At 48.3% G+C, this 23831-nt stretch overlaps 2 protein-coding genes across 4 annotated transcripts; one reads left to right on the top strand and one right to left on the bottom strand.

The window, feature by feature from the left end:
• Positions 1-16241: 16241 nt before the first annotated feature.
• LOC119562599 (actin-related protein 2/3 complex subunit 4) lies at positions 16242-16970 on the top strand. Its single transcript, XM_037875831.1, has one exon. It carries the CDS (start codon positions 16327-16329, stop codon positions 16831-16833), a length of 507 nt encoding a protein of 168 aa, XP_037731759.1. The 5' UTR covers positions 16242-16326; the 3' UTR covers positions 16834-16970.
• On the bottom strand, positions 16930-19370 carry LOC119562598 (telomerase Cajal body protein 1 homolog). Of its 3 annotated transcripts, none has more exons than XM_037875830.1 (4): positions 18634-19370; positions 17927-18554; positions 17684-17872; positions 16930-17631 (listed from the first exon to the last, which is right to left on the bottom strand). In XM_037875830.1, exons 1-4 carry the CDS (start codon positions 18641-18643, stop codon positions 16959-16961), a joined length of 1500 nt encoding a protein of 499 aa, XP_037731758.1. In that variant the 5' UTR covers positions 18644-19370; the 3' UTR covers positions 16930-16958. The 3 variants fall into 3 exon arrangements, with proteins under 3 accessions (XP_037731758.1, XP_037731756.1, XP_037731757.1); XM_037875828.1 differs by having other exon boundaries at positions 17927-18590; XM_037875829.1 differs by having other exon boundaries at positions 17927-18578; positions 18634-19369.
• Between the last annotated feature and the right edge of the window lie 4461 nt (positions 19371-23831).

Consider the following 23831-nt stretch of genomic DNA (forward strand, 5'->3'; position numbering starts at 1 on the left):
GAGACTTCGCGGGCAGAGCAAGAGTGCCGTGTGCAAAGTGGAATAACGGAACTCCACCGGACTTTGGACTCTGTAGTGAACTTTGGACCGGGAAAAGAAGTGCCACATCTCGGCAGTGGAGCGGCCCACAGGCGTGCCACAAGCACCACGGGAATCAGCGGGACGGCAGCTGTGGGCAGGGCATCGGTTGGAAGCGGTACGTGAAGGACAAGTGGGTCAACCAGGAGGCACGGACTTTGGACTCGGAGTGGAGAGATCCAGCGGGCCGTGCGCAAAAGGGAAATAACCCGGAGGCCCTATATAAGGCCGCAGAGCGCTGGCAGCTGGATCAGTCGATAACGAGGAGTCAAACCTTCAAGATCAGTTAAAGTACCAAGTGAACAGTCAGTCAAGCAAGTAATCTACGAGGGAGCCACAACAAAGCGAGTCGTCGGAAACAGCGCCGTGGGAAGCATACAAGGAGAAAGATCGCCACGACGAGACGTTCGGGATTGGGACTTCAGGAATCTCCGAATTGAGACACAAGTGGCTGAGTTCCGGAAGGCATCACACGGCTAAGTCAAGGCGCTTGTTTTCCAACTTGGTCACGACCACACCCTGGCGAGCCGCCCGGCGGGTCTGTCAGAGACAAGCGATAGAGGCCTACGACGAAGAACCGTCAGCTTAAGTAGAAAAGTTGTCTGAGACCCAGCGTACCTTGCCCGACCAAGCAGGACCTGGCGTGACGGACGAGCGGTGGATCGATTTGCGGTTTCAAGAGGCGTTCGCCTGCGGAGCCCTGCGATTACCGGTGAAGTTCCCGAACAGCAACCGCCAAATCCCCGAGTGCCAGAACACCAAGCTACTGGTCAGGAGACAGTGCTGTGGACATCGGCAGCGACGCCAGCAGACATCTCCGGCAGCCACGTTACCGTCGCCGCGCGGAGTTCACTGGGGAGCGCAGGAGCGTCGCGGACGTCAAGCATTAGGGTGAAGCCGGGTGGAACGTTCGTCTGCGCTAGGCGTAAAGCAAAGCGAACTGCTAGGCAGCTTCCTGGCTGTAGCCTTGACTGTCAGCGCGATCTGAGCAAGAGCCTAGCGGGATCGTCCGGGACGGAGCAAGGGACAGGTATTGCCTCGAAAGGCGTCGGCCTGGAGAGCAAGGCTTGTTCACCCGAGTCTGAGAACGGTGACGCTTCCCTAAGCCCACAAGGCCGAACTCTCTGCGAGTCTAAGGCGCGACAAGCGACCCCGAGGCAGCGCGTCGGCAAGCGAGCAGAGGCGGCCACTACGAGCGTCCCGAGACGCGTCCAGAGCAAGGAGATACCGAAGCCAGCCCAGCCACACACCCGCTGTACTAATACCACGAGAATAAATCCCACTGTTACCATTTGAACCTTTTGTTTTCTCACTGATCTACGGCGCAGTCACGTCATATAAATTTGGTGGGACGAACACACAATCTTCTGAGCTAGCCGCTCGAATCTCGTAGCGAGCAGACAACAAAAAATCAGTTCGTTACATCTGGCGCCCAACGTGATTGTCCCAACAGTGAGAACAGCACAATAAAATATGGAAAAGAAGTGGATCTACCGCCTTAAGAAGGAGGACTTCGCCCATGTCGCACATAGGCTTAATGTCGCTCTGGAGGGCAGGCTAGACGACATTAGGAAGGCACTGTCGGAATACTACTCAGAAAGAGAGAACCACCCACAACTCGTCGACATCTGGGCCGAGCTGGAAGCAACATACCACGACAGAGCCGGCCCAATCATTACGTTAACGAACGCTAAAGGAGACAACCTGGTGCCAAAAAGAGGCCCACAGGAGAGAGTCAGGCCAAGATAAGAAAACAGCAGCGCTGACCCCGAGACCAAGCCAGTCGGACTATGTAAAGGTCGCTAAACAGGTCCGCCAATGGTCGTTCAGGTTCGACGGGGCGGAAAAACCACTTGAGTTCCTGGAGCAGGTAGAACGGTCCACCAACACGTACGGCTTGGACCTTGATATGATCCCTCGAGCGATGCCGGAGTTGCTTAAAGGAAGGGCCTTGAAATGGTTCATCGCCAATAACAACCATTGGATAACCTGGGCAGAGTTCATAGAAAGCTTCCACACCTCTTTTCTGCCAAGAGATTTCTTGACCAGGATGGCGGACCAGGTCCGGCAACGGAAGCAAGTTTCAGCGAGTCGTTCAAGGACTCCATGATCAACATGCAGACAATGATTAGGCCACTTAACTATTCTACGAAAGAGACGTTAAGGGTCATTGAGGAGAACTGCACCCCAAGCCTACGGATTTTCTTAAGAGCATACAAAGTGTCGGACCTGGATTCGCTAATGATCCTAGCCGATGAGTACGAAGAACTTGAAAAGGAACGGGAAGTTTTCGCACAGGAGAACAAGTTCTCAAAGACCAAGTCGGCATCACCAACGCAGGTGACATGCAGAAGATGCGAGAAGACAGATAACCAGGACACACGAGGAAATGACCAATAGTCACCACCACACCAAGCCAGACGACAGCAGGCAACAGACGCACCACGCGGAGGCCTTTGGACACCACCCCCACAGCAACAGAGACAGCCAAACAATACCTTGTGGAGGCCGCCAAGCAAAACACATAGGCCACAAGATGCCACCCATATCACAGACCTGCGGTGGGAACGGACACTGGGCTAGAGGATGTCGAAACCAGCGGATGTTATTTTGCTGGATATGCGGCAAGGTGGGTGTCAGGAGCGTCGATTGCTGCCAACGATCGGGAAATGGCCAGCGATCTCAGCCGCAGAGAGGCGAGCGGGGATCGCACAATGCCACCTCTCCAAACTAACGGGCAAGCTAATCGAGGAGAAGCAGCAGTTGTCCGCAGCTGAGATGATTGGTGGGAACAGCTACAAAGCCACAATCGACACCGGAGCAACGGCAAGCTTCGTTAGCGAGGAAATGGCGGACAATATTGCTGCTCTAGGAAGGACTACAAAGATGAGACGGCAAGTTAGGTTGGCAGATGGAAGGTTAGGCGGAATTAATGCGCAGCTCGAGGTGGAGATAAAATTCGGCAACAAACAAGTGACCATGAGCCTGTTGATTTTACCCGGATTAGTGGATCCATTAGTGTTGGGATGGAACTTCCTGAAACAAGTCGGAACCGAGATAAGGTGTGCTGGACACGAGATAATAATACCAGCCAGGAACCGACACAATGGATGGCTCGAGGACAAGCTATTAGTAGCAGTCGTTCAACAAGTAAACGAGTTGGACGATACTACAGCGTTCCTTGAAGCAGAGCTGGCAGACTTCAGCACAATGACGGGAACATCGAATATGGCAGAACACCAGATCAAAATGAAGGATGACAAGCCAATCAAGCAGAGATACTACCCCAAGAACCAAAAAATTCAAGGGGAAATCAACGCAAAGGTGGACGAGCTTCTCCAAATGGGGTTCATAGAGCATTTAAAGAGCCCATACAGCTCTCCCCAAGACAGGCAAGTGGAGACTGTGTGTCGACTACAGACAGATCAACGCGAAGTCAGTGAAGGATGCCTACCCAATGCCCCGCATAAGCTACATCCTAGATCAACTAAGGGAAGCGCGGTACATCAGCAGTTTGGACCTGAAGGATGGATACTGGCAGATCCCTCTGGAAGAGAGTAGCAGGCAATATACGGCGTGCACGGTACCAGGCAAAGGTCTGTTTCAGTGGAGGGTAATGCCGTTTGGACTTCACTCGGCGTCGGCAACGTTTCAGCAAGTTTTGGACCAAGTAATTGGCCCCGAGATGTCACCTCACGCATTCGCTTACCAGGATGACATAATAGTGATCGGTCGCACGCAGGAAGAACACAAAAGAAACCTGAGAGAAGTGTTCCGGCGTCTAAAGGAGGCAAACCTGAGGCTGAATCCAGAGAAATGCCAATTCTTTAAGAAGGAACTGCTGTACCTGGGACATCGAGTGACTAGCGAGGGAATAGGAACAGATCCAGAAAAGTAGCCGCCGAACTGGAACCGCCATCGACCGGCAAAGAGCTCCGGCAACACCTAGGAGTAGCGTCGTGGTACCGCCGACTTGTACCAGATTTTTCCAGAATCGTCAAACCCCTGAATGACCTGCTGCGCAAAGGCAGTAAGTGGGAGTGGACGACAGAGCACCAGATGGCGTTTGAGGAAGTAAAGGCAAGACTCGTGGCAGATCCGGTGCTAGCATGCCCGAACTTCAGTAGAACTTTCATCCTGCAAACAGACGTCAGCGACTACGGCATCGGAGCAATACTGACCCAGGACACTGAAAAGGGCGAAAGAGTAACCTCCTATTCGAGCCGAACACTGAACGGCGCGGAAAAGAACTATTCAACAACGGAGAAGGAGTGCTTGGCGATCGTCTGGGCGATCCGGAAGCTCAGGCCATATCTGGAAGCTTACCACTTTAAGGTAGTAACCGACCACATGGCCCTGAAGTGGCTCAACAGCATCGAAAGCCCTTCAGCCCTACAACAGTACGACTTTGAGATAGCGTACAGAAAGGGTCAGCTAAACGTGGTGGCCGACGCATTATCAAGACAACCACTACCAGAGACGCTACGAGGATTAAAAGAGGCATCGGCAACAATAGCTTCAGGAGGGTGCAGCTGGATCAAGGACATGGGCGAAAAGATAAGGACCCAACCGCAGAAGTACCCGGACTATGTTATGGATGGTGAGACACTGTACAGAAACATACCTCACCGAGCAGGCAGTGAAGACGTCGCGTCATGGAAGATGTGCGTCCCAAAGTCGCTACGACAAACAGAGTTGAGGGAAAACCACGACGCACCGTCTGCGGGACACGTGGGAGGCCGAAGGACAATTGCACGGTTGACAGCCCGATACTACTGGCCAGGCATGCATAGAGACGCCCGAGCCCACGTAAGAAATTGCGAGATTTGCATGCGGCTTAAGCCCAATCAGATGCAGGCGGCCGGGAAGATGTTGACCCAAGTGCCGGAGGAACCATGGGCCACGGTATGTGCAGACTTTGTTGGACCCCTACCAAGATCTAAGCACGGGAACCAAGTGCTGCTGGTCATGATAGACAGATTTTCGAAATGGACGGAACTGGTGCCCCTGCGCAGTGCGACAGCAGAGTCGCTCAAGAAGGCGTTTAGGGAGCGCATAATCGCAAGGTACGGGGTCCCGAAGGTGGTCATAACGAACAACGGAGTGCAGTTTGCAAGCCGTATCTTCAAGATTTTTCTGGCTGAGATGGGTAGCCCACGAGTATCGATGTCCCAGTGGAGTCATGGAAAATATCGGCGCGGGAGATTCAAGTTACTACGAGGAGGATGACCAGCGCTGTAGAAACTCAATGGAGTTAAGGGCGTCGAGGGAGCATCGAGGGAGCAACCAGGGAGCGCCGCGGGAATCGGAAGGAGCATCACAAGGACTCGAAGGCTAGAATATGCAAGGAAACGCCGGAGAGTAGGACCGAGTTTTTTTTTATGTTTCCCGAAGTAAGGGGGGAATGTGAGGAGTTGAATAACTCCCCACAAGTCTAAGCAGCAGCAGCAGCAGATGGACGGCAGCTCACCAGATACGCGGCGGTTTCGCGTAGTGACGGCGCGGCGAGGAGAGAGTTTGGGGACCAAGGACGGAGAACGAGAGAGTTTGGAAACCAAGGATGGAGATCGAGAGAGTTTGGAGACCAAGGATGCAGAACGAGAGAGTTTGGTGACCAAGGATGGAGTTCAAGAGAGTTTGGAGACCATGGAGCGGATTATGAGAGAATGGAAACTTCGCGGGCAGAGCAAGAGTGCCGTGTGCAAAGTGGAATAACGGAACTCCACCGGACTTTGGACTCTGTAGTGAACTTTGGACCGGGAAAAGAAGTGTCACATCTCGGCAGTGGAGCGGCACACAGGCGTGCCACAAGCATCACGGGAATCAGCGGGACGGCAGCATCGGCAGCCGCAGAGCGCTGGCAGCTGGATCAGTCGATTACGAGGAGTCAAACCTTCAAGATCAGTTAAAGTACCAAGTGAACAGTCAGTCAAGCAAGTAATCTACGAGGGAGCCACAACAAAGCGAGTCGTCGGAAACAGCGCCGTGGGAAGCATGCAAGGAGAAAGATCGCCACGACGAGACGTTCGGGATTGGGACTTCAGGAATCTCCGAATTGAGACACAAGTGGCTGAGTTCCGAAGGCATCACACGGCTAAGTCAAGGCGTTTGTTTTCCAACTTGGTCACGACCACACCCTGGCGAGTCGCCCGGCGGGTCTGTCAGAGACAAGCGATAGAGGCCTACGACGAAGAACCGTCAGCTTGAGTAGAAAAGTTGTCTGAGACCCAGCGTACCTTACCCGACCAAGCAGGACCTGGCGTGACGGACGAGCGGTGGATCGATTTGCGGTTTCAAGAGGCGTTCGCCTGGGGAGCCCTGCGATTACCGGTGAAGTTCCCGAACAGCAACCGCCAAATCCCCGAATGCCAGAACACCAAGCTACTGGTCAGGAGACAGTACTGTGGACATCGGCAGCGACGCCAGCAGACATCTCCGGCAGCCACGTTACCGTCGCCGCGCGGAGTTCATTGGGGAGCGCAGGAGCGTCGCGGACGTCAAGCATTAGGGTGAAGCCGGGTGGAACGTTCGTCTGCGCTAGGCGTAAAGCAAAGCAAACTGCTAGGCAGCTTCCTGGCTGTAGCCTTGACTGTCAGCGCGATCTGAGCAAGAACCTAGCGGGACCGTCCGGGACGGAGCACGGGACAGGTATTGCCTCGAAAGGCGTCGGCGCCCAACGTGATTGTCCCAACAGTGAGAACAGCACAATAAAATATGGGAAAGAAGTGGATCTACCGCCTTAAGAAGGAGGACTTCGCCCATGTCGCACATAGGCTTAATGTCGCCCTGGATGGCAGGCTAGACGACATTAGGAAGGCACTGTCGGAATACTACTCAGAAAGAGAGAACCACCCACAACTCGTCGACATCTGGGCCGAGCTGGAAGCAACATACCACGACAGAGCCGGCCCAATCATTACGTTAACGAACGCTGAAGGAGACAACCTGGTGCCAAAAAGAGGCCCACAGGAGAGAGTCAGGCCAAATTAAGAAAACAGCAGCGCTGACCCCGAGACCAAGCCAGTCGGACTATGTAAAGGTCGCTAAACAGGTCCGCGAATGGTCGTTCAGGTTCGACGGGGCGGAAAAACCACTTGAGTTCCTGGAGCAGGTAGAACGGTCCACCAACACGTACGGCTTGGACCTTGATATGATCCCTCGAGCGATGCCGGAGTTGCTTTAAGGAAGGGCCTTGAAATGGTTCATCGCCAATAACAACCATTGGATAACCTGGGCAGAGTTCATAGAAAGCTTTCACACCTCTTTTCTGCCAAGAGATTTCTTGACCAGGATGGCGGACCAGATCCGGCAACCGAAGCAAGTTTCAGCGAGTCGTTCAAGGACTCCATGATCGACATGCAGACAATGATGAGGCCACTTAACTATTCTACGAAAGAGACGTTAAGGGTCATTAAGGAGAACTGCACCCCAAGCCTACGGATTTTCTTAAGAGCATACACAGTGTCGGACCTGGATTCGATAATGATCCTAGCCGATGAGTACGAAGAACTTGAAAAGTAACGGGAAGTTTTCGCACAGGAGAACAAGTTCTCAAAGACCAAGTCGGCATCACCAACGCAGGTACATGCAGAAGATGCGAGAAGACAGATAACCAGGACACACGAGGAAATGACCAATAGCCACCACCACACCAAGCCAGACGATAACAGGCAACAGACGCACCACGCGGAGGCCTTTGGACACCACCCCCACAGCAACAGAGATTGCCAAACAATACCTTGTGGAGGCCGCCAAGCAAAACACATAGGCCACAAGATGCCACCCATATCACAGACCTGCAGGAGGCCTGTCGGAAATGCGGTGGGAACGGACACTGGGCTAGAGGATGTCGAAACCAGCGGATGTTATTTTGCTGGATATGCTGCAAGGTGGGTGTCAGGAGCGTCGATTGCTGCCAACGATCGGGAAATGGCCAGCGATCTCAGCCGGAGAGAGGCGAGCGGGGATCGCACAATGCCACCTCTCCAAACTAACGGGCAAGCTAATCGAGGAGAAGCAGCAGTTGTCCGCAGCTGAGATGATTGGTGGGAACAGCTACAAGGTCACAATCGAAACCGGAGCAACGGCAAGTTTCGTTAGCGAGGAAATGGCGGACAATATTGCTGCTCTAGGAAGGATTACAAGGAGGAGACGGCAAGTTAGGTTGGCAGATGGAAGGTGCGGCGAAATTAATGCGCAGCTCGAGGTGGAGATAAAATTCGGCAACAAACAAGTGACCATGAGCCTGTTGATTTTACCCGGAGTAGTGGATCCATTAGTGTTGGGATGGAACTTCCTGAAACAAGTCGGAACCGAGATAAGGTGTGCTGGACACGAGATAATAATACCAGCCAGGAACCGACACAATGGATGGCTCGAGGAGAAGCTATCAGTAGCAGTCGTTCAACAAGTAAACGAGTTGGACGATACTACAGCGTTCCTTGAAGCAGAGCTGGCAGACTTCAGCACAATGACGGGAACATCGAATATGGCAGAACACCAGATCAAAATGAAGGATGACAAGCCAATCAAGCAGAGATACTACCCCAAGAACCAAAAAATTCAAGGGGAAATCAACGCAAAGGTGGACGAGCTTCTCCAAATGGGGTTCATAGAGCATTTAAAGAGCCCATACAGCTCCCCCCAAGACAGGCAAGTGGAGACTGTGTGTCGACTACAGACAGATAAACGCGAAGTCAGTGAAGGATGCCTACCCAATGCCCCGCATAAACTACATCCTAGATCAACTAAGGGAAGCGCGGTACATCAGCAGTTTGGACCTGAAGGATGGATACTGGCAGATCCCACTGGAAGAGAGTAGCAGGCAATATACGGCGTGCACGGTACCAGGCAAAGGTCTGTTTCAGTGGAGGGTAATGCCGTTCGGACTTCACTCGGCGTCGGCAACGTTTCAGCAAGTTTTGGACCAAGTAATTGGCCCCGAGATGTCACGTCACGCATTCGCTTACCAGAATGACATAATAGTGATCGGTCGCACGCTGGAAGAACACAAAAGAAACCTGAGAGAAGTGTTCCGGCGTCTAAAGGAGGCAAACCTGAGGCTGAATCCAGAAAAATGCCAATTCTTTAAGAAGGAACTGCTGTACCTGGAACATCGAATGACTAGCGAGGGAATAGGAACAGATCCAGAAAAGTAGCCGCCATAGCCGAACTGGAACCGCCATCGACCGTCAAAGAGCTCCGGCAATACCTAGGAGTAGCGTCGTGGTACCGCCGACTTGTTCCAGATTTTTCCAGAATCGTCAAACCCCTGAATGACCTGCTGCGCAAAGGCAGTAAGTGGGAGTGGACGACAGAGCACCAGATGGCGTTTGAGGAAGTAAAGGCAAGACTCGTGGCAGATCCGGTGCTAGCATGCCCGGACTTCAGTATAACTTTCATCCTGCAAACAGACGTCAGCGACTACGGCATCGGAGCAATACTGACCCAGGACACCGAAAAGGGCGAAAGAGTAATCTCCTATTCGAGCCGAACACTGAACGGCGCGGAAAAGAACTATTCAACAACGGAGAAGGAGTGCTTGGCGATCGTCTGGGCGATCCGGAAGCTCAGGCCATATCTGGAAGGTTATCACTTTAAGGTAGTAACCGACCACATGGCCCTGAAGTGGCTCAACAGCATCGAAAGCCCTTCAGCCCTACAACAGTACGACTTTGAGATAGCGTACAGAAAGGGTCAGCTAAACGTGGTGGCCGACGCATTATCAAGACAACCACTACCAGAAACGCTACGAGGATTAAAAGAGGCATCGGCAACAATAGCTTCAGGAGGGTGCAGCTGGATCAAGGACATGGGCGAAAAGATAAGGACCCAACCGCAGAAGTACCCGGACTATGTTATGGATGGTGAGACACTGTTCAGAAACATACCTCACCGAGCAGGCAGTGAAGACGTCGCGTCATGGAAGATGTGCGTCCCAAAGTCGCTACGAGAAACAGAGTTGAGGGAAAACCACGACGCACCGTCTGCGGGACACGTGGGAGGCCGAAGGACAATTGCACGGTTGGCAGCCCGATACTACTGGCCAGGCATGCATAGAGACGCCCGAGCCGACGTAAGAAATTGCGAGATTTGCATGCGGCTTAAGCCCAATCAGATGCAGGCGGCCGGGAAGATGTTGACCCAAGTGCCGGAGGAACCATGGGCCACGGTATGTGCAGACTTTGTTGGACCCCTACCAAGATCTAAGCACGGGAACCAAGTGCTGCTGGTCATGATAGACAGATTTTCGAAATGGTCGGAACTGGTGCCCCTGCGCAGTGCGACAGCAGAGTCGCTCAAGAAGGCGTTTAGGGAGCGCATAATCGCAAGGTACGGGGTCCCGAAGGTGGTCATAACGGACAACGGAGTGCAGTTTGCAAGCCGTATCTTCAAGATTTTTCTGGCTGAGGTGGGTATCAGACAACAGTTCACCGCACCATACACACCACAAGAGAATCCGACCGAACGAGCAAACAGAACGGTCAAGACCATGATTGCGCAACTCGCAGGGCAGGACCAGAGAAACTGGGACGAGAAGTGGCCGGAGATTATGCTAGCTGGGAACACGAGGACTACGATGTGTCCACCGGCCATACACCGGCGTTTCTTACCCAGGGCAGGGAACCACGTCTACCCAGCAGCCTTTATGATAAGGAAACCCTAGGCACTGGACGAGCTACGGAGACCCCTGAGGAAAATGCCAACAAACTATGGAAAAGGCGTCCCAGGACCAAGCCAGACACTATAATCTGAGAAGCAGGCAATGGTCACCAGCGGTGGGCGACATTGTGTGGGCCAAGGAACATCACCTGACCAAATCGGCTGAATGATTCGCTGCAAGACTAGCCCCGAGGTACGATGGCCCTTACCAGGTTGTGGATTTCGTTTCGCCAGCGATCTGCAAAATTCGCCACACACAGTCGAAGAAAGAAAGGACAGTTCACGAGGGCGAGCACAAGCAACAACAAAACGAGCAGACAGCAGATACGTCAGATATGAGGAACAGGAATGAGGCGACAGGATTAGGCGTCAGGCTGAAGCGAGCGTCATCCATACGCCACACGGAAAGGACAATCAGGATAGCACAAGGACATGGATAAGGATTTCACATTGATCCAGACTGCGAGTCCGCAGGATTATGCGTCAGGCCTAAGCGAGAGTCATCCACACGCCACACAGAAAGGACAATTACAAGGATAGGTCACAAGGACGTGGATAAGGATGGGTAGGGATCCAACCGCAAGGCAACAGGATTTAGCGTCAAGCAGTTGCCAGAGTCATCCGCGATTACGCCAGGCGGAAGGGACACTTACAAAACCTCAGAAGGATACGGGTAACGTGTAGGGATCCACCCGCAAGGCCAAAGCCAGAGTCAACCGATTACGCTACGTAGAAGAGAGTATGCGCGGAGGGAGGTAAGCAACATAAGTCGCGCAGTCCAGGCACACACCGTAGCATCCGGAGATTCTATTTGGAAGGCGTTGGACGAACTCGTCTAGTTGTTACCCGAGGACGGTGCAGAATCAGATCTACACCGTAGCCAGCTGGTCACAAAAGACAGAAACACGCACCGCACCAACAGTGAACTAAAAAAAAAAGGGAATTGGTTTCATGGCAATAGTAGTAGAACAGAAATCAAAAAAATGGACGGACCGAGCAACCAACACTCCATATCTTCCTTAAAACATTTTGCAGTAATGCCAGCCTCAAACGGCATATGCTTTCCCATAATCGTGAGACAAATTCGATGAAATGTTCTAGACGTAAATTACTTGCGTCGGCACAAGAGGCGCATTCATGGTAACCGACGAGCAGACCAAGAGTCCAACACGCCATATCTGCCATAATATATTTTGCAGTAATTCGGGCCTCAAACGGCATATGCTTATCCACATGAGACGAATCCGATGAAACCTAAACGATTTAAATTACCATTTGTCATAAAAAAATTCATTTGTTGTGTGAAAGCTTCATTTTTTGTTACTCGATACAAACATTTCGTTTTTTAAGATTTTCTTAGGATGCAAAATACTTCTGTTATTTATTTTAATCGTGAGACAAATCCGATGAAATGGTCGAGACGTGCGGCGGCACAAGAGGCGCATTCATGGTAACCGACGAGCGTCGAACGAAAGAGAAGTAAATGCCGGTTCAACCAAAAGTGCAACTCACCCGGGCAGAAAAGCTCTGCTGCAAACGAAGGCTAAATGTTATTCAAAGCCACTGGGGCCATTGCATTTGGGGCTAAGTACAACGAACGGCATAGGCTGGGAGGAGCTGAGAAAATAAAATGGAAAAGACAAGTCAGCCCGAAGCTGTGCGGACAGAGCGAAAGTTGCAAAATCACCACGAGCCAGGGAAGGGGGCGCCTCGATAGGCGATCGATTGGCACTAGACGATAGTACGATCGATGGGCACACGAAAATGGAAATATCGCAACGAGCAAGTGGCAACGCCGCACCGTCGGTATCGATAGGCGAATAAACATCGATCACGCACGGATGGTGTGACCAGGCGGAGGAACCAATGAAAGGAGTGAGACGCAGCAGTGAGCAGCGAGCTGGGATCGATAGCCCACGAGTATCGATGTCCCAGTGAAGTCATGGAAAATATCGGCGCGGGAGATTCAAGTTGCTACGAGGAGGATGACCAGCGCTGTAGAAACTCAATGGAGTTAAGAGCGTCGAGGGAGTAACGAGGGAGCGCCGCGGGAATCGGAAGGAGCATCACAAGGACTCGAAGGCTAGAATATGCAAGGAAACGCTGGACAGTAGGACCGAGTTTTTTTTATGTTTCCCGAAGTAAGTGGGGAATGTGTGGAGTTGAATAACTCCACACAAGTCTAAGCTGCAGCAGCAGCAGATGGCCGGCCGCTCACCAGATACGCGGCGAATTCGCGTAGTGACGGCGAGGCGAGGAGAGAGTTTGGAGACCAAGGACGGAGAACGAGAAAGTTTGGTGACCAAGGATGGAGAACGAGAGAGTTTGGAGACCAAGGATGATGAACGAGAGAGTTGGGAGACCAAGGATGGAGTTCAAGAGAGTTTGGAGACCAAGGAGCGGATAATGAGAGAATGAATACTTGGCGGGCAGAGCAAGAGTGCCGTGTGCAAAGTGTGATAACGGAACTCCACCGGACTTTGAACTCTGTAGTGAACTTTGGACCGGGAGAAGAAGTGCCACATCTCGGCAGTGGAGCGGCACACAGGCGTGCAACAAGCATCACGGGACTCAGCGGGACGGCAGCTGTGGGCAGAGCATCGGTTGGAAGCGGTACGTGAAGGACAAGTGGGTCAACCAGGAGGCACATACCTTGGACCCGGAGTGGAGAGATCCAGCGGGCCGTGCTCAAAAGGGAAATAACGGTTCCCGCAGGCCCTATATAAGGCCGCAGAGCGCTGGCAGCTGGATCAGTCGATTACGAGGAGTCAAACCTTCAAGATCATTTAAAGTACCAAGTGAACAGTCAGTCAAGCAAGTAATCTACGAGGGAGCCACAACAAAGCGAGTCGTCGGAAACAGCGCAGGAATCTCCGAATTAAGACAAAAGTGGATGAGTTTCGGAAGGCATCACACGGCTAAGTCAAGGCGATTGTTTTCAACCTTGGTCACGACCACACCCTGGCGAGTCGCCCGGCGGGTCTGTCAGAGACAAGCGAAAGAGGCCTACGACGAAGAACCGTCAGCTAGAGGAGAAAAGTTGTCTGAGACCCAGCATACCTTGCCCGACCAAGCATTCGATTTGCGGTTTCAAGAGGCGTTCGCCTAGAGAGCCCTGCGATTACCGGCGAAGTTCCCGAACAGCAACCGCCCAACTCCCCGAGTGCCAGAACACCAAGCTACTGGTCAGGAGACAGTGCTGTGGACATCGGCAGCGACGCCAGCAGACATCTCCGGCAGCCACGTTACCGTCGCCGCGCGGAGCTCATTGGGGAGCGCAGGAGCGTCGCGGACGTCAAGCATTAGGGTGAAGCCGGGTGGAACGTTCGTCTGCGCTAGGCGTAAAACAAAGTGAACTGCTAGGCAGCTTCCTGGCTGTAGCCTTGACTGTCAGCGCGATCTGAGCAAGAACCTAGCGGGACCGTCCGGGACGGAGCGAGGGACAGGTATTGCCTCGAAAGGCGTCGGCCTGGAGAGCAAGGCTTGTTCACCCTAGTCTGAGAACGGTGTCGCTTCCCTAAGCCCACAAGGCCGAACTCTCTGCGAGTCTAAGGCGCGACAAGCGACCCCGAGGCAACGCGTCGGCAAGCGAGCAGAGGCAACCACTACGAGCGGCCCGAGACCCAGGAGCCAGCGGAAGTCGAGTCAACGCGTCGACAAGCCAGAAAGAGGAGCACCAACAGCCGGCGGAACCAGAGCAAGGATACCACGAAAATAAATCCCACTGTTACCATTTAAACCCTTTGTTTTCTCACTGATCTACGGGGCAGTCACGTCATATAAATTTGGTGGGACGAACACACAATCTTCTGAGCTAACCGCACGAATCTCGTAGCGAGCAGACAACAAAAATCAGTTCGTTACAAGCTGATGTTTTCTCGGTCGTATTGTACAGAAGGAGTCACCAGAGCCATGCTCTTGCGACAGGTGATCATAGGATGGCTGGGCAACATGCGAGCACAATAACATCCGTGTCTTCGCTGCGTTAAGATTTCTCCCTTTCATTTCTTTCTTTTCTTTTCTTGAGTCCTTAAATTCTATTATTTCCCGAATTTATTTATATTTCTTCCGGTTTAGTTAACTAACTTATAATTTTGTCGCAAGCACGCTCAATTCTTAGTCTGTTAATAATAATGTGTAGATAGTGTCAGGGTCAGTATAATGCAAGAGCAACACCCCCAAAGCCGACGAGTTAGTGCCGGACCCTATAGCGTGCCCCGCAAGTACAGATCCTTCGATTCATAACACTTCAGTCGAACGTTACACGCTACACAGCGCTGAACGATTCTTCTTCTAATGACTCTTCATTGCTATTAGCAATTTTTTCAATAATGAGATTTCCCTTCAGGCAAAGCGTCGTAAAATGGAATAGGGACTACTGTGAGTCAACAGTGACGACATTAGAATTTTCACAAGATAAAACCGTTTTAACCCTTTTAGTACGGTTCGTTGACCAAATCCATTTTTCAGGAAGCAGGACATAAGCTGTAGGTTTGTATTTTCCTTAAAAAAGCATACCAATACATTTTTTGCGTTGTTTTCAATATTTATCGGAAAACCTCCATTTCCTTTCGTGATTCTCTATGTGAACAAGAATCCACTTAAAATTGCAAAAGCGATTTATACTTTATACTTTATAAATCGAAAGTAGAATAACTGAACAAAGCGAAAGTTTTGCCGAGTTAAACTCCCTGCCGAAGCAACATGTATGTTTCGATTAGCCACAGCTATCCCATTAGCTCTGTGTGAACCGGAGTTTCACATTTGTCAAGAAATCCCAACTGTTTCCAACCGATCGACGCTATGGGAAGAGGGAAGTAGGCTCTTGCCCTACATATACACCCACCATCCATTTATTTTTACGTATTTTCTTTTGTGCCAGGGTGTCTAACCTCAGGAACAATCACTTTCTTTCTTTTGTACAGTTCTGGCTAACAACTAAAATTAATGAGAAATGCCTAAGAAACCAAAATTGGTTGCAAATTGACATTATAGGAGTATATTGAATCCTCTTAATGTATATTATTAAATATTTACACATTGTACTGAAACTTCTGAACAAAAATATGTCTTTGTTCACGGAACATCTTTTATCTTGGACCAAACAGATAAAACGGCATTTTCATTAGCGACAAACTTTAAAATTTGTGATATTAGCCAAAAATCAACGAGTATCAAAACTGTATATTTTTTTCCGGCATTGAATTTGTTCAGTGTTTGTGGTGATCGTATCAATTTTCGTTCTCAGGAAAAGTAACTTACCATCGTATTAAGAGTCCGTCAAAATTTTCGGAACGGCATACCTTATAGGCTATTATGATTAGGTTATTTTTATGAGCAACTGCTCATTTTGTCAGCTGTTATCGGAAGTGCTCTGTGCGATGAAATTTCACATTTGTTAGTTGTGTTGTGGGAAGAAGCTATTAGGCTGATTAGGAATACATACTTAAGTATATCGGCAAAAAAAAAACAACGATGCTCGATGTATCGATATTTGCTTACAACGCCAGCTGACAAATTCTTTAGGCCTGTGAATCATAGCTTAGGTGAAAAGTGCACAAAAATATATATCGACACTCTGAGACAATGGCAGCCACCCTGAAGCCCTACCTTACCGCTGTGCGCCACTCACTGACGGCGGCTATCTGTCTGCAGGACTTCTCATCGCAGGTAGTTGAGCGGCACAACAAGCCGGAGGTTGAGATCTGTTCCAGCAAGGAGCTGGTCCTCACGCCAATTGTGGTTTCGCGCAACGAACGGGAGAAGGTCTTGATTGAGCCGTCAATTAACTCGGTGCGCGTTAGCATCGCTGTGAAGCAGGCGGACGAGATCGAACGCATTCTATGCCACAAGTTCACCAGGTTCATGATGCGCCGGGCTGAGTCCTTCGTAATTTTGCGCCGCAAGCCCATTGAAGGCTACGACATTAGCTTTCTTATCACAAACTTCCACACGGAGCAAATGTACAAGCACAAGCTAGTGGATTTCGTCATCAGCTTTATGGAGGAAATTGACAAAGAGATCAGCGAGATGAAACTGGCCGTCAACGCCAGGGCTCGCACTTGCGCCGAAGAGTTTCTCAAACGCTTCTAGGAGACAAGCTTATAAATTCTTTGCAGGTGAACGCAACCCAGTCTCAACATCGACCTTGTTGAGATTATAATACTAATATAAAAAACATCAAAACGATTCAAGAATAAAAACGTCTTTTATATTATTTACTCCACTGATGAAAACGATTCATCTTTACCGCACCACCACATCACCACTGCGTTCTCATAGACAACATCTAACTGCTGGTTCGCCTCGGAAGGAGCCTCCTTAACAGATTCCGAGGTGTTTAAAGTTACTTTGCCCTTAACACTTTGATCTATGAAGTGAAACTGTCCAGAGCTGGTGGCCAGAACCGGCAGAACCGGGTTAAGGCCCACTCCATTGCAACAGTCAGAGTGCAGCTGCAATATGGAGGCATCACCGAATGCGCGAAGATCCCAAACATTTAGCGCTCCCCGAGTGTCTCCGCTGGTCAGCCAACGGCAGTCGGATGTGAAGTCGAAGTGAATACGCTGATTGGTGTCCACTTTGCGCTGGAACTCCACCAGCGGTTTCTTGTAGTTGCGCATGTCCCACTGCAAAAGCTTGCCACATTTGCGAGCTCCGCTGAACAGATACCACTCCCCGGAAACGCTCCCACCATAAAGCAGTTGTGTAATGCCGCCTTTGTGCCCACCCAGCGTGAAGAGAGGTCCCTGCTTGTGGCTGCAGCGGAGGTCAAAGTGTTGGATGTAGCCGTGCCAGTTGCCGCAAGTCAGAGTGTTGGAGTGCGTGATGGTCTGGGCAATGCAGGAAATTGCAGACTTCACGGGGTAATTGTCGCACATTCGTCCGGGCCTGTTGATTGGTTGAAGCTGAATAGGGAACCGTAGAGCACCATATAACTTACCTGTTGGTGTCGAAGATTTTTACACATCGCTTGTATCCCGCGTAGATCTTCTGTCCGTCGTGGGAGAAGGCCAAGGAAATGGCCGCCATGACTTCGTCCACAGCATCATATCCGCTGTAGCTGCAACGCAGCGATCCGTCGAAAGCGTCCCACATGTGAATGGGCTCATGCTGCCGAGTGGCCAGCCAACTGAAAGAGATGAATCTTGGGAATGAACGGAAAAGACGCGAGCTGTATACTCACAAACAGGTATCCGGCTGCTGGCTATTCATGTGCGGAAACCAGACGCAGTCGTAAACGGCTCCGCCCTCGGGAATGTGCACCGCTGACTGAAGCTTAGTCAAAGAGCGCGCGTTCTGCACCGTCCGCGTGGAGTAAAGTTCGGTTGGCACCTCCATAACGTGCATGCCGTCTAGGTGGACGGGTACCAAAAGACAGGTGCCGTCTGGGGACCAGAAGCAGCCCTTGGTGTAGTGCTGGGCATCCGCCGACGAGGTCCAGCAGCGCCGCCCCAGCTCGACAAGTCTTCTGTGGAAGTACTCGAGGGAAGCCGGTTCCGCAGGTTGTTGTGACCCAGTTACAACTTGGTTTTCGTACGGAGTAAGCTCCAAAGTGTCCTCTAGATTGATTACCCCCACGGTGTTCTCCTGTTCGTCTTGAACTTTTCGCGAGACCTCAGCTTTCAGGCTTGACTCCATAGGACATGCATCCAAACGAGTACCGCTATTTTGTGGATGTTTGAAAGGCGGCTTCAATATCTCTGTCTCTGAGAGAGACACACCGAGTTTGGGCAACAAAAGTTCCCCTGTGGACTTAATCATTGTGCTGCTGAAGCTCACGTTATAATTCAGCAAGGCCGCTGTTACGTCGCCTATGATTGCGTTCAAGTTGACAGCTAAATAAGTTACTATATTTATATTTTTGTATTAATGTTTTAAAATACCACTTACAATCGTCCATCTCGCCCGTTTCTGCCGCTTAAACATAGTAGGGCAGCGCATGGGAAGGCCAAATATACAATTAGTTATGGTGTTAAAGCCTGTTTAAACTAGGGTGGAGTTATAGGCCGCGTTCAGCAGACCAACGCGATTACTGCTCAGAGCTGAAAAATCATTGTGTTTGTACATCGAAGATTTTTTATGGTGCAATTTTGAAACATTTATTTTACTGCATTCCATTTTAATAAAATATATATATTAAAAGTAAATCAATTTATAAAAGATTTTTACAAAAATAAACTACTTTGGTATCCAATATTTCTCATTTTACTTATTAAAAATATTAATACTTTTAAACTTTTTACTGATCTTTTGATCAAAACAAACGTCGAGTTATAAATATACATAAAAGAAAATAAGCGAAACGAAAACATTCAAAATGATATCCAATCATTCTTGTTAATAAATTTAATTACAATGTTTGGGTTTTATAGACATTGTGGCCGTGCCAGACCAAACGAGAAATACCAATTTGGTCTCAAAAATATACTATAAAATACTAATTCATATTTTACAAAATACCACTATAAATCCCATAACAAATAAATCGCCTGGAAATTCAAATTATAATATGTAAAGCCTAGTACTCAGATCGGCTAAGAGTTTCACTAGTCGAAAAATCTTATTCTATGTAGTGTGACCGAAGTTTTCAAAGTTCACCCGCAATGCATGTGCATGGTCTTACTGTCAAGCGGCTGGGCTTGTTGCCAAACGGAAAACAAATCAATTGAAGAAATTTAAAAAGGAGGAGTCTGCTGGTACACAAAGTAAGTAAAATAAAAATAAATGGAATGTTCGACGAATGTTTTTATTTATGTAAAACTGTAGTTTAAGGCTTCCTTAACGTCCCACGAATGCTTCGCCATTTTTCCCGCGCCAGCGCAGTTCAGCTCCGAGTCCCAATGGGCATATTGGACCTTGAGGAAGTGGGAGCCGAATTGGTCCTGGCCATGTCTTCTCCAACTGTTCCTTAGCGGGCGCCTTATTTTCCTCCTCCCTCCTCCCGCCAGCGGGTCACCCAGCTCTGCTTAAGCTGCCAAGTAGCTGGTGGTGGTGGTGTACGGAGTCCTAATGGAGAGGACTTCGGAGATCATATTACTGGTGGTTCTGCTAAAAAGATCCTTCTATTAGGACAACGCATCCAAATTATTTTGGCCAGATCTTACTTTCTTTGCGAGGACACGCTCGGCAGGATGTCCGTGTAGAGAGCGAATCCCACTCGGCATGTTCCTTTCCACTGGGATTCTCTAAAGGATCTCCTCCAGCACGTAAACTATTCTGCGGATTTGCCCCTGTTGTGGTATTGCTTCCTGTCGGTGAAGTCCCACAATAATGGGCAACAGCTTGGATTAGGCGTCCTTTTTCATCGGCACTGACCTCCTTAAACCGTTTTTAAGGTTTTTCTTCCATTTAAAATTTTTAAATTCCCCACCGCTTCTGCACGAACACCGCCAACGATTAAATATTTTTTAAAGCGGTTTCGATTTTTCGTTTTGATTAAATTAATTTGAGTGAATATGCGTTCGCACGACGCATTAGAAACGGGCAAAATTAACATGGATTGAGCAAATTTCGAAATATTCGAATATTTATAGCAATTATTTATATCTTTTAACTGACTCAATATGTACCAGAATGTTACGCAATTGAGATTTTTAGTCAAAAGCATTTTAACCATGTCGTCAGTTTTCATTGTTCGATACTCATTGTCAATTATTTGTGGATCATTGACAAAATCGGGAAAGCGATCATACAGCTTGAACAACGATTGACATTAACCTTTGATTTTTTACAGAAGTATTTCATATTATCTTTATGTTTTTGTGTAGCCGCGTGCTGCCTAAGTGACGCCAGCCTACTCAAAATGTCCGTCTGGCACGCTTTGCAGTACGCATCCATCTTATTTGCGCTCCTGCCCAGCCATTTTTGATTTTCCGGCATAGTCACCCACTCAGCTCTATATTTTTGCTTATTACTCATGTTCACTGTTTGTTTGTTTTAATAGATTATCACAAAATTAAGACTTGATTCGATTTGCTATTCAATAAAAAGAGAGCGTCACATTTGTTAAATAGTGACCAAACCGAAAATACCATATAATACCATAAAATCTAAGAAAAATGCTACTAAATACCTATATACCATTAAAAGACTTTTGAGCAAAATCAGATCAAATACCAAAAAGTATTTAAAATACCATTTTCGGTCACGCTGTTTATAGAGCCTCGGTTTTTGCTGACAACGAGGCTTGCTTTACTAAACATCCTCTCACTTTCAGTAGAGATGGCAGGTGCATACAAGTATTTTAAAACGCATTTTGTTAAAGCGGGGTGAATTGAAATCAGTCGAAAAAAGAATTTAGATTTTTAAATTAGTTACAGTCTAAATAATTTGTTTTGCCTTCCAATAATCGTAGGGCCTAGTCCGGAGTTATATGATTATTTTCTTACCTTACTAATTAATTATCATAGCTGTTATGCTCTTTCAACGTATTCTCCACTTAAGAGCGCTGCCATCACCAATACAAGTCGAAAAATCCATACGAACTATGATGTTAAGTCTATTTAATTTAAATTAGTAAGAATACTTGTTTAGCTTACCAAGATTCGATTAGCTGCCCAAGTAGTGATGTAACTACCCATCAAGTCCAAGTTTTGGATAACATTGATGTATTGATACATCGACGATACTTTTCCCAGCTCTTACTGATGGATCACTGATCAATTCAGTTCTGCTAAACGCTCATGATACATAGTGGCTGCGTTCAGCAGAACAACATGATGACTGATTACTGATGCATGTTTGTTTGATTACTTATTCATCAGTAATCAGTGATCAAGTATGTTTTGCTGAACGCTCATGATACATAACGAAGTTAAGGCCTAGTACTCAGATCGGCTAAGAGTTTCGCTAGTCGAAAAATCTTATTCTTTGTAGTGTGACCGAAGTTTTCAAAGTTCACCCTCCATGCATGTGGCATGGTCTTACTGTCAAGCAGCTGGGTTTGTTGACAAACGGAAAACAAATCAATTAAAGCAATTTAAAAAAGTAGAGTCTGCTGGTGCACAAAGATATTAAAATAAAAATAAATGAAATTTTCAACGAATGTTTTTATTTATGTTATTAGAAGCTTAAGGCTTCCTTCTTGTCCCACGGATGCTTCGCCCTTGGCGGGCGACCTTATTTCCTCCTCCCTATAGAAGCCGGCGCATCCTCTATCTCCGCTCCATCACCAGCTGCACTGACCTCCTTTAGCCGTTTTGGGTGTTTTTCTTCCATTTTTAATTTTTAAATTTTCCACCGCTTCTGCACGAACACCGCCAAAGATTAAATTTCTTATTCTTTGGGCCTCGGCTAACGGCGTACATCGAAAATTCACTCTCGAAATCTGGTATTTTTACTGGTATTTCCTTAGCTCATCTGAGTACCGCGCTGAAAAACAGACCTGACGAAAAGCTTTAGCTGCCTGTTTGCCTCTCGCTCACTCCTATGGTTAGCTCGCGGTTTTCGTCGATGTGAGTACTAGGCTTAAATATGTAAAACATTTGACCTGAAATGCTCCACCATGCAATTCAAATGTCTTTTTAAAATGATCCTAGCGTAAGGTTTTGACAATCACTTTATAAACAATTGTTTTTTAGTTAAGATAGCATTTAAAAAACGATATCGGATGCCACCGCAACTATAGCATTGCTCACAGCAATCGTGGACACGTGAAAATCAAAATCGCCTGAACAGTTGTAAGGAATTTAACTTACTTCATGGTTTTTTAATAATAATTAAGTTAACTCTTAACGGTATTTCACTCATCGATACACGCCAGCAGCAATATATCATGTATCACGAAAAGGTAGCGTAGTATTTTTAAGCTTCTTTTTTTTCATGATCATGATCATGATGCAAGATTCTTGCATCATGATAAGTAATCATGTGCGTTCAGCAGAACGATCGTAAGAATTCCATCAGTTATCAGGTGTTGTTTTGCTGAACGCGGGCAGTGACATCGAAAAAGCAAAACATTTTAACTGAAAAGTCCGCTATGCAATTCAAATGTTTTTTTTATTGGTCCTTGCGCAAGCTTTTGTCAATTATTTTATAAACAACTTTTCGGTTTAAATAGCGCTTGTAAAATATCTGTTGCCATTGAAACTGCAGCATTGCGCATAGCAACCACCGTGCAACAAAAAGGCGATAATTCTAACGCCTATAGTCCAGAAGTCACTTCTTAGTATCTTCGAAAATAATTAGGAACATCATGGAACACATTTTACTAAATCCAAAAGGGTCGGGATCGCGAAGAAGTATCTTCTAAGACAGAACGAGACGACAGAACACATTTTACAAAACAAAATTATACAAGTTGAAAGGAAAATAGAAACAATAACAAAAAACAACACCCACGCGACCAAAGGAGGTCGCGATAGTTGGCCGTTACCCCTTCATTTCTGAAAATTTTTCGGGTCTTTTTTTTGACTCACGGTATTATTTTTCGCCCGAACACAATTTCGTTTCGCGGTTTCTCTGTGGTCAATGAGGGTTTTTAAGTCAATTTTGGGTGCTTACAAAATATTGCTCTATTCTAATGTTTATAATTGAATAATGTATCAAAATATCCCTCTTAAGCCTAGTACTCAGATCGGCTAAGAGTTTCACTAGTCGAAAAATCTTATTCTTTGTAGTGTGACCGAAGATTTCAAAGTTCACCCGCAATGCATGTAGCATGGTCTTACTGTCAAGCGGCTGGGTTTGTTGCCAAACGGAAAACAAATCAATTGGAGAAATTTAAAAAGGAGGAGTATGCTGGTACGCAAAGAAAGTAAAATAAAAATAAATGGAATGTTCAACGAATGTTTTTATTTATGTAAATTAGTAGTTTAAAGCTTCCTTTACGTCCCACGAATGCTTCGCCATCTGTTCCGCGCCACCGCAGTCCAGCTCCGAGTCTCAATGGGCAAATGGGACCTTGAGCAAGTGGGAGCCGGGGTTGATCCGCTGTTGCTGCAGGAAGTCGCCCGGCATCCTGGCAGTGGCTGGCCATGGCTTCTCCAACTGTTCTTTAGCGGGCGCCCTATTTTCCTCCTCCCTATAGAAGCCAGCGGGTCCGCTTAAGCTGCCAAGTAGCTGGTGGTTATGGTGTTCGGAGTCCTAAT

Source organism: Drosophila subpulchrella, unplaced genomic scaffold (genome assembly GCF_014743375.2).
Source record: "Drosophila subpulchrella strain 33 F10 #4 breed RU33 unplaced genomic scaffold, RU_Dsub_v1.1 Primary Assembly Seq71, whole genome shotgun sequence".
Taxonomy (NCBI): domain Eukaryota; kingdom Metazoa; phylum Arthropoda; class Insecta; order Diptera; family Drosophilidae; genus Drosophila; species Drosophila subpulchrella.